At 27.5% G+C, this 14820-nt stretch overlaps 3 protein-coding genes across 3 annotated transcripts in view; all 3 read left to right on the plus strand.

Annotated features, from left to right (window-relative positions):
- The window catches only part of LOC100161996 (SUMO-conjugating enzyme UBC9-B-like), a 7529-nt gene extending 4772 nt beyond the window's left edge, over nt 1-2757 (plus strand). The window contains exons 4-6 of the mRNA XM_001949957.5: nt 2098-2215; nt 2313-2457; nt 2535-2757. Of these exons, the coding sequence (XP_001949992.2) occupies nt 2098-2215; nt 2313-2457; nt 2535-2598 (327 nt within the window). The 3' untranslated portion in view covers nt 2599-2757. The remainder of the gene's footprint in view (nt 1-2097; nt 2216-2312; nt 2458-2534) is intronic.
- Nucleotides 2758-10700: 7943 nt separating this feature from the next.
- On the plus strand, nt 10701-12612 carry LOC107883665 (kelch domain-containing protein 3-like). Its single transcript, XM_029485372.1, has 3 exons — nt 10701-10851; nt 10942-11103; nt 12142-12612. Exons 1-3 carry the CDS (start codon nt 10701-10703, stop codon nt 12375-12377), a joined length of 549 nt encoding a protein of 182 aa, XP_029341232.1. The 3' UTR covers nt 12378-12612.
- Nucleotides 12613-12693: 81 nt separating this feature from the next.
- On the plus strand, nt 12694-13398 carry LOC107883667 (kelch domain-containing protein 3-like). Its single transcript, XM_029485731.1, has 3 exons — nt 12694-12954; nt 13026-13125; nt 13241-13398. Exons 1-3 carry the CDS (start codon nt 12789-12791, stop codon nt 13284-13286), a joined length of 312 nt encoding a protein of 103 aa, XP_029341591.1. The 5' UTR covers nt 12694-12788; the 3' UTR covers nt 13287-13398.
- The last annotated feature ends 1422 nt before the right edge of the window (nt 13399-14820 follow it).

Here is a 14820-nt window from a genome sequence, read left to right on the forward strand (position 1 = left end):
ATTTGAAATTTTTTTTCTGCTGTTACTGATTTTTGACAATTTTGACAGAAAACTGTTGTATTATTTAATATTTTGAAAACCTCGCCAGAAATATTGTACGGCTCAATACACTTTCTAATTGATGCAAGTTTTGAATTTGGAATTTTGGGCATTTTAACTATTTAAAAATGAATTGGTAAATTACAAAATAATTATTGTCGAAAAAACACGTAGGTACACTCAACACTCACGTTTTGTCTACAACGTAATTCTTACTAACAATAATTATCTTGGATAAATATAGTAGTGGTTGTAATATAATATGTTGTTGTACAAATTATGTTGTTTAGGGCATTTTATCAACAAGATTAGATAAAATAGGTAAAGTCATGTATCCACTATAAAACCCGTACAACCAACCTATGGAACTATTTTTAGCGTCTGAATATTCTTTGAGACGTAAAATATTTGATATTATAATATTATATAAACGTACCTATGATCTGTGTTTTTATTTGTATATTTGTACGATTTTTTTAAAATATGCAAAAATATGCAGAACATGCATTAACGTCAGAATATGCGAAAATATGCAGTATAAAATTTTGATATTTAATCAATCAAGTAATGATTTGTGGACACTCATTGACTGCATGTATATGATGTTGAAAATAGCAAAATGCACTTTATGCAAAATCCGGTCTTTAAATATAACTATCATGGACTGCTATGTCCATTTTATAGCCCCATGTTATTTGTAATATAACAAAGTTTACCTATTTCTGAGAATATCTTTTATATTTGTAATTATACTTCTAATTTTGTTTTAAAGTGTATGGGTCATTCAAATTGACTTGTGCATTGAAAATTTCAAGTCTGTGAATATTTATTTTTGATTACAATAGTAAAACAACATCAACTTTGTCAAAAACAGTTTTGTGTAATAATTTTAGTTTTACATAGGTTTTTCGATATTTTTTTTTGTTTTTTATAAAAAATATATTATGATATTACATATTATATATGTTACGGGCAAAGTAGAAAATTGGGCATTGTATACCATAATAACAAGATTGTAATAATTATTACCTATTATGTTATAATGTGTATATTTTTCCTTTACCATGTTTCTCATACTTTTACCTTATTGTTCTGTACCAAACTCAATGTCTACGTCGTTTACAATTCTTCGTGAAAACTTTGCGATATTATTGTTCACTACATATACACCTGCGGTATATCGGCAAACATCACCGCCAACTGGTGGCAACAGACATGCGCGAACAAGATGAGTTTTCGTCAAGCTAGTGGGTATTCTTATTCTGAATCGAGTATACCTACTACTAAATAACTAATATTTCAGGCTGGGAGTTAACACGTTAAAAAGTTAAAGTTAAGTTAATTAATAAAATATTTAATTTTTAATATTAGTATTAATAAAATGTGTATTGTTACCTTTTGGAACATATATAATAATAATAGTTTTTTGGCTTAATTACATAATTAATTTTAGGTACCTACTACCTATTACTACAATTTTGAATTGATTTTGATTTTGGTTTGACATGAATACTATTTATTATTAAATTATAATAATTTTTATAGTTTTATTTTAACTTATTATTACTAAAAAAATAATGTAGAGATATCATCATAATATTTTACATTATTTATTACCACATATGTACCACATATGTACCACATCGGTTCGTACACAGTTTGCCGTCACATTGTCGTGTACGAATAAAATATTTTAGTATAGTTCGTGGTTACGTATTAATGCAATTTTATATAAATGTGTGTAACTACTTTAGGGCAGGGTACACTTTATCTGGGCAATCTAGTACAATGCCCGGTCAATGTATAAATAATTTGAGTATTAAAATGATCATTCTTACATTGCCCAAAATGCCCGGGCTTAGTGCACAATGCCCGGATTTCCTACTTTACCCGTAACATATATGTATAAAAAAAAAAAAAACACTAGAACCCATATATTTAATGTTCTGCTTGGAATTAAAAGAAAACAATGTTCGATGTATGTATGTATAAATAAAACGTATAAATGTGTTTATTTATTACATTTTAAATAATTTTCATATTAATATTTTTATTTAGACTCCTTGGGAAAATGGATCGTATTTCTTACGTATGACTTTCAATGACGATTATCCATCGACTCCACCAAAATGCAGATTTGTTCCTCCATTATTCCACCCCAATGTTTATCCCTCTGGTAAATATAATATAAGCTATCTTAATTATTCATATCTATAATATAATTTTAAAATTCAATTTGTAAATATTAATCATGATTATTTATGATTTACTAGGTACTGTGTGCTTATCAATATTGGACGAAGAAAAAGATTGGCGTCCAGCTATTACTATTAAGCAGTTATTGTTTGGAATAAGAGATCTTTTAAATGAACCCAACATCAGCGATCCTGCCCAGGCTGAAGCTTATCATATTTATTGGTAACTACTTTTTATTATGAAATATAAGTTTAAAAAAAATTTAAACAGTACGTTTATTTTTATAAATTTTTTTTTAGCAAATATCCGGAAGAATATATCAATCGTGTCCGTGCACAAGCCAAAGCGATGTCCAGAGCATAGTTGACAAAAAGAAGATCATGCATTTATTTGATTACCCTACTAAAATAGTAACAATTCTCAATACGTTTTTATTTTCACTTCTGTAAATCAATAAGAAATATCCAAATGTATCATTAACAACATTAAACATTCAATAGCTTTCTCTCTTTTTTTTTATATTATAGCTGTACTATTATTTATATTAACCACATTGTATTTATAAATATTTTGAGAACAAATCAATTTAAATGCTATTTTTTCTATACAAAGAGAAAAACAAAAATAACCAGTTATTAGTCCTTTAGTCATTACCTTTGTCTTGTTCTTGTTTGATGTACAACTAAAAAGTAAACTAATGATTGGTCACAGTTCATTGGGGTTCACATAGTCACACAACGGAACCTAATTGTTCATAATTATTGTTGAAATTGTACTGTGTCATTTATCAATTCATTTTCTTAACCTCTAATGCCTGTGATACCGATTTTGTAAAATTACATTTTTTCTTTACACATTTAAAATGGAAAATTAATTTTTTTGTTCTTTTTTTTTTTATTACAATTGAGATCTCTTCAAGAATCGGTTAAACTAAATGTTCATATTATGTATATGCTTTTAGATTGTGTCCAGGCACCACTAAATAATCCAAAAAATAAAAATAAAAAAATAATATAACAAAATATTACAAAATTACTGTAAATGATCATTGAGTCAAACATTCATTTTAAATTAAGAAAAGTTGAAAAAACTCCAACCATGACAAATTAGATTGGTATCATCACAGTTGAACTAGTTTTGCGCAGTAGATATGCATCTCCTTCACCTCTGGCCTATATTGTAGTTCTCCATTTCTTATTAGTTGATTTTGTACTATGTTATTTATGTATGTATGTGATGGACAGCCAATAAGAAGTGCAGAACTCGATAAAGGTGAAGTAAAGAGTGGAGGATGCGTATCAAAATACTGTGATGATACCTATCTGTCATGCCTAAAACTGTGAAATTAAATGTCAATTATTTAACTATGTTTTATATTATTATATACTGTACAGTATATAGTGGTGAACTGTAATTGCCCTGCTCACTGCTCAGTAATCGAACAAAAAACTGTCAACAAATAGTTTTCAGGTGTGATAATCAGTGTATAAATAAAAATTTTATAATAATATTTTTCAATTTTGTCAGCCATTTTCTAATTGAATCATCCATCTATATATAAAAATGAATATTTGTCCGTGTGTGTGTCCTATATGCATTCCTAAATGGCTGGACCAATTTTGATGAAATTTTTTGTGTTTGAGTGGTTCTCAGGATGATTTAGATGTACAATTAGACCTAATACGTCGGACTCTCCCAGGGATTTTGAAATTTATGATGGAAAATGTTGCTATTGGTTATAGGAAAAATAATTAGTAGATATTAGTATTAATTATATTATTAGTTGCCATTGGTTAATCGGGTAGATCACGTACAATCATGCATCAAATCGAATTTTCGCACATTGCCTACCAAGTTGCTGAGTTTAAATTACTGTAGTGAGTTATACCAAAAAGGAGTTTACGGGCAACATAGTGCTCAGAATTTATACTCACCACACACATTAATTACCGTTTAAACTACAACAAATAGTACAAACTACACACTTACAAGATCACGCAACGTACAAACGATATTATGTGAATTAAGTTGCTTGCCAATTATTTGCTCCTTAATAAATTGCCGGCACCGGAGGAGGCCTTAACAGTAGATAAATAAAAATTATCAAAGCTGTGTATTTGGGTCTGATAATATTTAATTTTATGGAAGAATAATTTTATACTGATTCGATGGCTTCATGTTAAATAGATGTAGTTATGGATCAAAAAAAACGGGCAATACTCAAAATTGGATCGAACGAGAATACAGAAGAGTTATTAAAAGTATTAAAGTTTTGATAGAGTCAAACATTACATTGAGATCAATCATTAAAATCAAGACTTAAATTAGATGAACAATATTTATTTGAACTAAATAAAATATTGTTCATCTAATTTAAGTCTTGATTTTAATATAGGTAATTACATTTCTTTTTTTCTTTTCTTTTCATGTTTTTTATTTTGAGCAAGATCATTGACAAAAAAAAAAAATAAAAATTAGCTATATTTATAACTAAGTAATTAAGTCTTGATGTAAAATATTTTGTAAATTTGTTTACGCATTTATGGATATAAATTATACACCAACTTACACAAATATAGATGTAGGTTAGACGTACATTTACCAGTTTATAGATTACATTTAGGAGCTATTGAAAAGTGGAATTATTTGTGGAACATGTTAATATGTCCAAAATCTGCATAAACATTTTATTAGATTGTTCATTAATTTATCTTTGTCTAACAAGGAGGAATTCATTATTTTACTCGATTAGTCTGATTTATATAGCAAAACTAAATACTATAGGGAAAACAGATTAATGGCACGCACTCTGGTGGACATAATTGTACTTTTTCTATTCGGGTAATATAACTAATGTGCCCATTGCTCACAATATTATGATGGTTATGTAAAATGTGTATACTATAGTTTTGTTGTCACATTGTGTTGTTTGGTTCATTGTATTATTAAACATTTTTATTTATTTTGAATTTTAATGTAAAATCAAGTACAATTGCTAATTTCCATAGGAAAAATACCATTCATAATACTTAGGTCATATAATATGTGAAATAATTGATGATTATGTATGGTACAAATAGTATACGTACTTTAGTAGATCCTCCATAGTAAAAATCATTTTGACGAATATTAACAGGGTTATAGCCAATTTAACTACAAATTATTTTAGTATATTTAAAAAAATTTATAAGATAATATTTCCCATAGCTCACATTACAATGTACTATCTGATAAATACCTATTGGCATTTATTTCAAGATAATTAATTTAGTTTTGTTGTTTTAATTGATTTTAGGAGCTTAATTAAAAATAAGGGGAATACAACAAAAGAAGATGGTAATACATATTCTATCGACGAAGGGCATGTTTAAAAAAAAAGGAGTTGGAGTCAAATGGAATAGATGTTTTAAATTTGTATCACTTAGAGAGGGTGAAGTTCATAGATTTAAATGACAATTCAAGTCCTCATTAAAACCCAATAAGAAATTTAATTCTACCAGTACTGAGGAGGTATTCATGGCCATTGATTATGTTGAAACTACAGAATCTGCAAATTCATCAGCCCTAAACGTAAAACCAAAAATCCGTTTCATGGATCTTGTTGAAATAATGGATCCCTGATACATAAGGTGAAAGGCAATTTGTTTTTCTGATATAATAACCAAACCTCACACAAATGGCGTAGCAAAGTTGGCATTGGAAAAACACTCCAGTACTACCAGTACTAGTCACTAGTAACATGCTTATAATTTATGGTTAACTAACCAATTAATTAAATTGACGACTGCCTTGGTCGGCTTTCGACTAGGTATCAAATGATTCAGTTTTTAAATAATCTGGAAAATGAGAATAAGCTATTATATTTTCATTATTACTAACTTATTTTTTCTTATAAATTGTTTAGCTAAGACATTTTTTGAAAATTATGAAGTATCTAAAATTTGAATAGAAGTTTTTGAATTATTTAACTTTATTTACTAAAAATATATTTGTTTATGATATTGGTTTGGAAGCTTAGGAGCTATAATGATTTCAAAATTATACAGTAATTAATCTATAATCATTTTCATATTTATAAAAATGTTATGAGTATAATTAGTTTTAAATTATACATTATATACATTAGTTACATTAGTATATAAGTTTGTACATTAGTTTTAATAACTCAGAAATTATACTAGTTTGAATTTGAATTTAGAGATATCTAAGTACATAAAAATGATATCAAATATGGAAAGCCATAGAGGTCATTGACATGTATAGCAAAAGTTGGCAAGTTAATGAAAATAATTAACTCAAGTTAAGTTAAGAGGACACAAGATCGATAAGTTAAAAGTTAACGGTTAACCAATTATAAATTTAACTCGATAAGTTATAAGTTAATATGGAAAAAAATATCAACTTAACTCAGTTTAAAAAAAGTTAATCAATTTTTTTTTAATTAGTAGGTAAATCACATAAAGAGTGAATTTGTCTTTCTAGTTTCTAATTTGTAAATTATAAAAAACAATTTTATTGAACTTTTATCATAATGAATACTGTATACTCTTTTACTTTTACTTTACTATTATTTAGGTACTAATTTAAGCTATACCCATCTCAAATTAATAATTCAAGAAATATATTTTTTTATATTGTATAGCAATTGAGTGTTATAATACGTAAAGATGAGTACATGACCTTCATATATATTATAAGTTATATAACATTAAAACAACAATTGTCAATTTGTAATTTAAAATTATTAATTTTATTAAAACATTTATAATTGCAACTCGCATAATTTATAATTTACACTTATAATATATTATATACACAAATTATGATATCAAAAAAAAGAACATAAATGTTTGCGTTTTTGTATTGGATTATATTTATTTTATACTGATATAGTAATATTTACGTATAAACAAAAAATTTCAAAATGTTTTTAACTGGATTTGTTTAAAATCAACTGAGAAAAGCTAAGTTATTTCAACTGTAAATTAAACTAGCTAAGTTCATAAGTTGATTAGAAAATAAACTAACTAGTTAAGTTAATAAGTTAAAAAAAATAAACTTTTTAACTTAAATTTAACTTTTTAACTAGTTAATGCCCACTTTTGATGTATAGTGGGTGTTGAATGAGGATTGAAATGAAGCAGGTCACTGCACTGTATTTGTATAATATGATTTATGAATTTCAATAATAAACCATTGAACACAAGTAGTGGTAAAAGCGTACCTAGTAACAAACAACGTAACTGATATTATTTATATGGAAAAATTATTACCGCTAATAATTTTAAAAAAACACTTGAAATACTAATTCAGTTTCCAATTATGTAAGTGATGATATCAATTATATAAATATGTTCTTCAAATGTTAATCGGCTGACATCACATAAGATGGTCCTAAAGGATGTTTTTTTCTAGGAACCTGGGTTGAATTGTTTCATTAGAGCTGATAGGGCTTTTATTAGTTTCTGTTACTTTTATTTTAATATTGTGTAGTTGATGAATCTACAGGAATCTTAAACATTTCATTCATGGAACATTGAAAAGTAGCATTATCGATTAGTAACATCTTTTTTTACGTGGTACGGCTTCAGATATTTTCTTAAATGATTTATCCATTCCTGTTTTGTGATGTTAGTTAGACATTGTAATTATATTTAGTATATTTCCAATAGTCACTATATTATCTAGTACAGATTTGCTAAGATGCTCTTTGTATAATTTTACAATTTCAAATAAATTCTCTCCAACATGATTTTTGTCATTTAAATGACGTTTAACTCCATTTACTTTAGTACTAGGTAAAGATGATTTAGGTCCGCTTGTAGAGTGTTTTTCCAATGCCAACTTTGCTACGCCATTTGTGTGAGGTTTGGTTATTATATCAGAAAAACAAATTGTCTTTCACCTTATGTATCAGGGATCCATTATTTCAACAAGATCCATGAAACGGATTTTTGGTTTTACGTTTTGGGCTGATGAATTTGCAGATTCTGTAGTTTCAACATAATCAATGGCCATGAATACCTCCTCAGTACTGGTAGAATTAAATTTCTTATTGGGTTTTAATGAGGACTTGAATTGTCATTTAAATCTATGAACTTCACCCTATCTAAGTGATACAAATTTAAAACATCTATTCCATTTGACTCCAACTCCTTTTTTTTTAAACATGCCCTTCGTCGATAGAATATGTTTTACCATCTTCTTTTGTTGTATTCCCCTTATTTTTAATTTTAAAATTTTTATCAAAATTTGATTCATTATTTTGAGATTAATGTTTTATTATTATTCATAATAGTATCATATTATTATACACTTATATTTTTATGTTATAATTTGGTTTTTTTTGGGTGGAGGTTACAATACCTTTAAGTTTTACATTTAAAAGAGTTAAAAAATAAAAATAATAAAATAATCACCAAATTAATTGAAAACTCTAGAAATGTCTGATTAATTTGAATCATGCATACCAAATGCAGGTGTTATGAAACTTTTTTAATTAGGAAATAGAAAACCACATGAAAATATATTTTTAAAAAAACCTAAAACTTCAATTTTTTAGTTTTAATCAAAATTATCCCCAAATTTTATAACTAATTATTTAATTATCAAATTATAAATGGTTCAAATAATTTATTATGGTATTGTATTTTATTAATGTATTTAAATTGTATATCTTATGTGTTTAATATATTATTTATTTTTATGAACTATTTAAATTGTATCATTTTATTAGCACATCCAAATACCTTATTGTTTAAATGATTGTATATTAATGCATCGTGTACCGATGGTCATTACCATTTGTCCATTTTAAATTTTATTAACATCAATTTATAATTTCCAAAATATGAATCATTTAAACTAGAAGAGTTAAATGGGCTTAAAATAGTGTAGGTCAATGTTTACATAATTGTCTTATCAATACGACATGATAACAAGCTGATGGTCAAAATATTTTATATCTGATGATGGAATATTGAATAAAGATAATATTATGTGTTGTCATTAAAAACAATTGCAATAGAAATATAATTTTTTAATATTTTATAAAAAACTTTATTCTGAGCAAATAATATCATGTTATCATACGGTATTGATAAGATAGTTATGTAAACATTGACCCACACGCATATGGTGGCCAACTTCAACATTGATTACCCTAATGTAGACAAGTTAGCTATCTAGTATTTTATATCTGTGGTAGAACCGCAGTTATAAAATCTTTTATCAGTAATACAGACAATGGTAACTATATACTGGTAAGTGGTAACTAATGGATAGTTAGACACAAAGGGGATATACACTGTTATAAAATTATGTTTAGAGTTCTAAAATCAATCCAAAATTATAAAGAAACATATAGCTTCATTATTAAATATAATAAGCTGCAGTTGAAGCGTGCATGGATAAAAATATTATTTGTACAGAATGTATTTTTTAAAACTAAGATAACTAGTAATTGTTTTAACAAATTTCAAAACTTTAACACAACCTTTTATTATACAATTTAGAAATTTTGTAAAGTGTACTATAGGTATATATTTTATTTGCATTTTATTAGGTGGTAAAACAGTAGCGGATCCAGAAGTCAGCTATGGGGAGGGGGCGATTTAAAAAAAATTAAATTGTCTTTGTTTTGCCATATATTATTATAATAGAGTTAAGAAGACAGCCCAAGGGCCAGAAACCAGAGTAACCAATACGATTGTAAAATACAGACACTGTATTTTAGTTTAGGTACAATCTATACCTATATATACCAATTTATATATTTAAAAAAAATTTAAATAAAAAATCTATTTTCCGTCTTTAGTATTAGCCAGGGGACCTTTCAGTTTAATATAAAATTATTATTTATTAAAAAAATATAAATTCTAAGACATAGAGATAATTTTCAAGTAAAACTATAGAAATCGATGAAATACTGATAGAAATAAAGAAATGTTTTATTAAAAATGTTATAGTTCTTCAGAATTTATACTTAGGAAATTGTAACTCGGGATTAATATTTACAGATAATAATTTCATTAAAAAATTACATTAAAATAGAAATTTAAAATATAGACTTTTTGCCGCGTAAAATGACGTTTCAAACCACTGTGCTACGTGCCTGGAAATATTCTACTGATGCTGTTACAGCTTTTTGTTTCATAGATTGGTCACACTGATTGTGCGTTTCGAAGATGGCCGTCACGATTTTCGTCCGGGCCTATGCTGTATGACGTGTTAATTCTTATCAACAGGTTTAAGTGTTTAACGTAGTCTCATTCTCCGGTTTTCACTCGCGACCGGATTTCTAGGCACTCAGGTGTAGTCAGAAAACAGTTTTTAAAAAAATCCGTGTAGGAGTTCAAAGCGATAGGAGTTTGGTGTTTGTGTCACCAGTGCCTCGCGTTCGTCAATCTATTCGAACTCATCCGGCGGCGTGTAGACGGATTCCATTAGCTCTACGATACCACACAATGTATTGGACGGTTCACAAGTCCGATGGTCCTAGTCTGGTCAATAACGCAGCGGTCACGATTGGCACGAGAATTTTCACGTTTGGTGGTCACTGCAATGGAGGAAACTACACAGGGTTGAAGCCGATCGACATACATATACTAGACACCGGTAAAATGCTGTAGGACGTCTAGTCTATGGCGCTGCGTGCCCTAGTTTATTCCTAATGCAATTAATATTAACCAAGTTCTGTAATTCCAGAAAAATTGAAATGGTGGAAACTGGAGCTAAATAATCAAGAAAGCTCATGTGTACCGTTCCAGAGGTATGGCCACACAGCAATTAATCTTGGATCTAATGTTTACTTGTGGGGCGGATTTAATGGTATTGTAGCTTGTAATACTCTGTACTGTTTTAACACAGGTAATTGATTGGTTCAAATCTTAATAAAAGAAAAAAAATTATTCTTAGATAGGTACCTAAATGAAATTATTTCAAACTATTAATTACTGAAAATGTAATGTTTTGTACTTAAATATTGTTAAACTATTGATATTTATAATTGTATTATTTGTATATCTCTTAATGATGTTTTTTCAGTATATTTATGTTTTGCTTAACACAATTTTTTTTTGATTTAACATTTGTAGTTATCATGCTGTAGAAAATGATTATGAAGTCAGAATTTTACGGTCGAACTTACTTTTAAAATTATAGCTGATGAAATTTATAGTATTTTTATATACACCCGATGTGGCCATTTGCTTGCTCAGACAATTAAAATCAAAAACATTTTTTTAATTGTTATGTAAAATCACTTTGGTGGGTCTCGTACTACAAAAAACTCCAACTTCAAAACTAAGTCTAACTGCCAAATTCTTGAACATTGTTTTCAGCTTGCTACATATGTTACAACAGTGGGTCCCGACTGGAGGGGAATTTAGATACTGCAGAGGGGGCTGATAAAACAAATGAAAATGTTTCTGTTAAAATAATAATTCCATTTTACAATCGGTAAAATTAAAAACAATAAATTAATTTTACTTATTATATTTAGTATAAAAATATTTATAAAATTGTATTAAAAAATATAAAAATAATATTATTAATTATTAAGTTGATTTATATTTTATCACTAAAAGAATAAAAAAAAGGTCGTCTAAGTTCTAATTTAAGATGGGTGGGCATGAGATTTTTTTAAAATTTAAAAGAGGAGCGTAGACTTAATAAAGTTGGGAACCACTGCGTAAAAACAAAAAATGTTGTCCAGTAAAACAGAAAAGTTCTTTTATTTCTGTAATTAAATAATATAAAAAATCAAATCAGAGCTTTAATAACAAAACATTTTATCCGTAAGAAATTAACAACCGGTTTGATTCTTGATTTGAAATATGTTTTTCCTAAAAACATTAAACATGTTTGTAATAATTCTTTAACAATAAAATATTTTTATCAATCTAGAAACTCTAAAATGGACCACACCAAGTGTATATGGACATAAACCAGGGCCGAGAGATGGCCATTCCGCATGTATCATTCAAAACTGCATGTTCATATATGGCGGATTTCAAGAAAGCTCAGGTCTGTTAGCTTCAAATTTGTATATGTTAAACTTACACTCCATGGAATGGAGTATAGTCAAAACAAAGGTAATATTTGATTTTAAAATTGTATCTTTTTACCAGGTATGCTATTAACAATTTTGATGGATTTATTTTTCATAGGGACGTTCTCCATCTCCTAGAGATTATCATACTGCAACTGCTATTGATAATAAAATGTATATATTTGGTGGCCGTAGTCTTTGGGCAAGAACAGAACAAATTTATAATAATACATTTTGTTCCCATATTTATTATTTAGATACCTCTAGAAGAAAGTGGAAATGTCCAAAAGTCGATGGTACTAAACCCATAGGACGGCGTAACCATTCTGCATGTATGCCAATACTATTTACCAAAAATACCTACCAAAATGTTACTTATAAAAGTGTTGAATTGGTTACAGTTGTGTATAATGGCTTTATTTACATCTTCGGTGGGGTTAACACGAACAAGGACTTATATTTTCAAGACATAAATCGATTTGATCCAGTGAATTTCACCTGGATGAAAATATTACCAAAGGGCACGCCCCCGTGTGCTAGAAAAAAACAGATTTGTCAATTAGTTAATGACAGGATATTTATATCCGGCGGTATTAGTCCGATTTCTACTGAACTAGTAGAAAGTGTTTTTAAATGGATACTTGATGACCTTCATGTTTTAGATCTGAGTAAAATATTAAATTTTTTATCATTATCTGAATTGCAAAAACAACAATATATTGTATTTATTTTTTTATAGAGCCCAGTCTAAAAGATATGTGTATGGTGAATGTGTGGGAGAAAATGAAAGAAATGAAAATTGATAATTTTAACGACCTACACATTCCTTTATCATTAAAGTAAATAAATTCATTACAATTAGGTTGCTGTTACTCATTTAACATTCATTTTTAATTAAGTTGTCTAATTTGAGTTAAATTTCCATGTGTAATTAAAAACCTTACAAATTTTTAGGCATGATATGGCTGCCTTTAAACCTTTGGAATTAATGAAAACCTAGATTGACATGATGCAGTCATATGAGGACAATTTCCTGTCCTTTTGTTTTATAAGATGACAAATATATCCACAGCCACATTACACAGCAAAAGTTTAACATATTTTAGTATTAACAGAAAATATTGAAGCTTTATAAACTGTATTATTATTTGTTATATTAGTGGATTATAAATAATTTTATGTTCAGTAAACATTGAATGTTCTTTTATTGAATACTGATTAAACAGTACTTCATTTATTATCTATTATTAAGAACCATTTACAACCTGGCAAATTTATTATATCTTGTTTATCCAAGAATAATCATAATTAAGAAAATAGCACATTTAATCAAAAATAAATATAATATGGCATAACAAATATTATTTATTGTAAACTTAAAACTGATCCTAAGGATTGGCAGTAATTTTGAAAAATATAACATTAAAAATGTGACCTTATCTTACACATGAGTCAAAAAAAAAAATTACATCTATCTTACTATTAAGTGTCAATTTTTTTTTCATGGCTTTATTCATGTAGCATGGCTTTTATCACTATTAATTTACATTTCGATTTATAATTTGTATACTTTTAATTTAACTTAACAGAAATTTCAAATGAGGTTTACAATATTTAAACAATGAAGAATAATATTTAAATTAATAATAAAATAAATAAAAAGTATATAGAATTTTTTAAAAGTAGGTAAGTAAATAATTTATAAGGTAATACAGTGATTAAGAGGATGTCACACCCGCATGTGTTGTCTCTGTCTTACAAATGTACAACATAGCAAAAACTGTTTAGCAATAACTATTATTGTATTTATGTTATCTAAAATATGGGCACGCTGTTGCATAGATAATTTTCCACCCTATATGTTCAGACATTTTGGAGCCACTACTACAAATACAGAAAGATAAAAGTTGTCCCGCGCAAAACAGTTTTTGGTATGCTGTACATTTGTAAGACGGAGACAAGTAGACAACACATGTGGGTGTGACATCCTCTTTTAATAAATTATTTTTGTAAATAGGTAAAGGATATTGGATATTTTTTATATAAATTGTTAATATCAAGTACTCTTAATATTTTAAATAATTCACAAGAATGGAATGTTTTCTGTTTATTTAAGATGAATTTATTGTGTAGGTTATTCATTTGTAAGATGTACCAAGACATCTTCAGTAGGTACCTAAACCCTTTCTCAAACCATATTGTGAAGCAGGTATAGTAAGTTGTTTTTTCTAAGTAGTTCACAAGTCTTGTTTTAATGGCCTTTTAAAAAATTCTTGGCAAGATAAAGTGATTCATTTTTACCACAGTATCTTTATACAACGGCGTTATTAATGCATTTTTGAACGAAGCTGGAATAAGCCTTTGATAAAAAATAATTTCTAATATACCTACTAGACATAAAGTCTTTGAATTTTTTAACACTAATAATAGATATGCCATCTAAACTTTCCATAACTCGCTTTGAATCGAGTACTCGCTTTGAGTCGAGTACTCGCTTTGAGTCAAGTACTCGATTTGATTCGAGTACTCGTGTT

The sequence above is a fragment of the Acyrthosiphon pisum genome, chromosome X (genome assembly GCF_005508785.2).
Source record: "Acyrthosiphon pisum isolate AL4f chromosome X, pea_aphid_22Mar2018_4r6ur, whole genome shotgun sequence".
Taxonomy (NCBI): Eukaryota; Metazoa; Arthropoda; class Insecta; order Hemiptera; family Aphididae; genus Acyrthosiphon; species Acyrthosiphon pisum.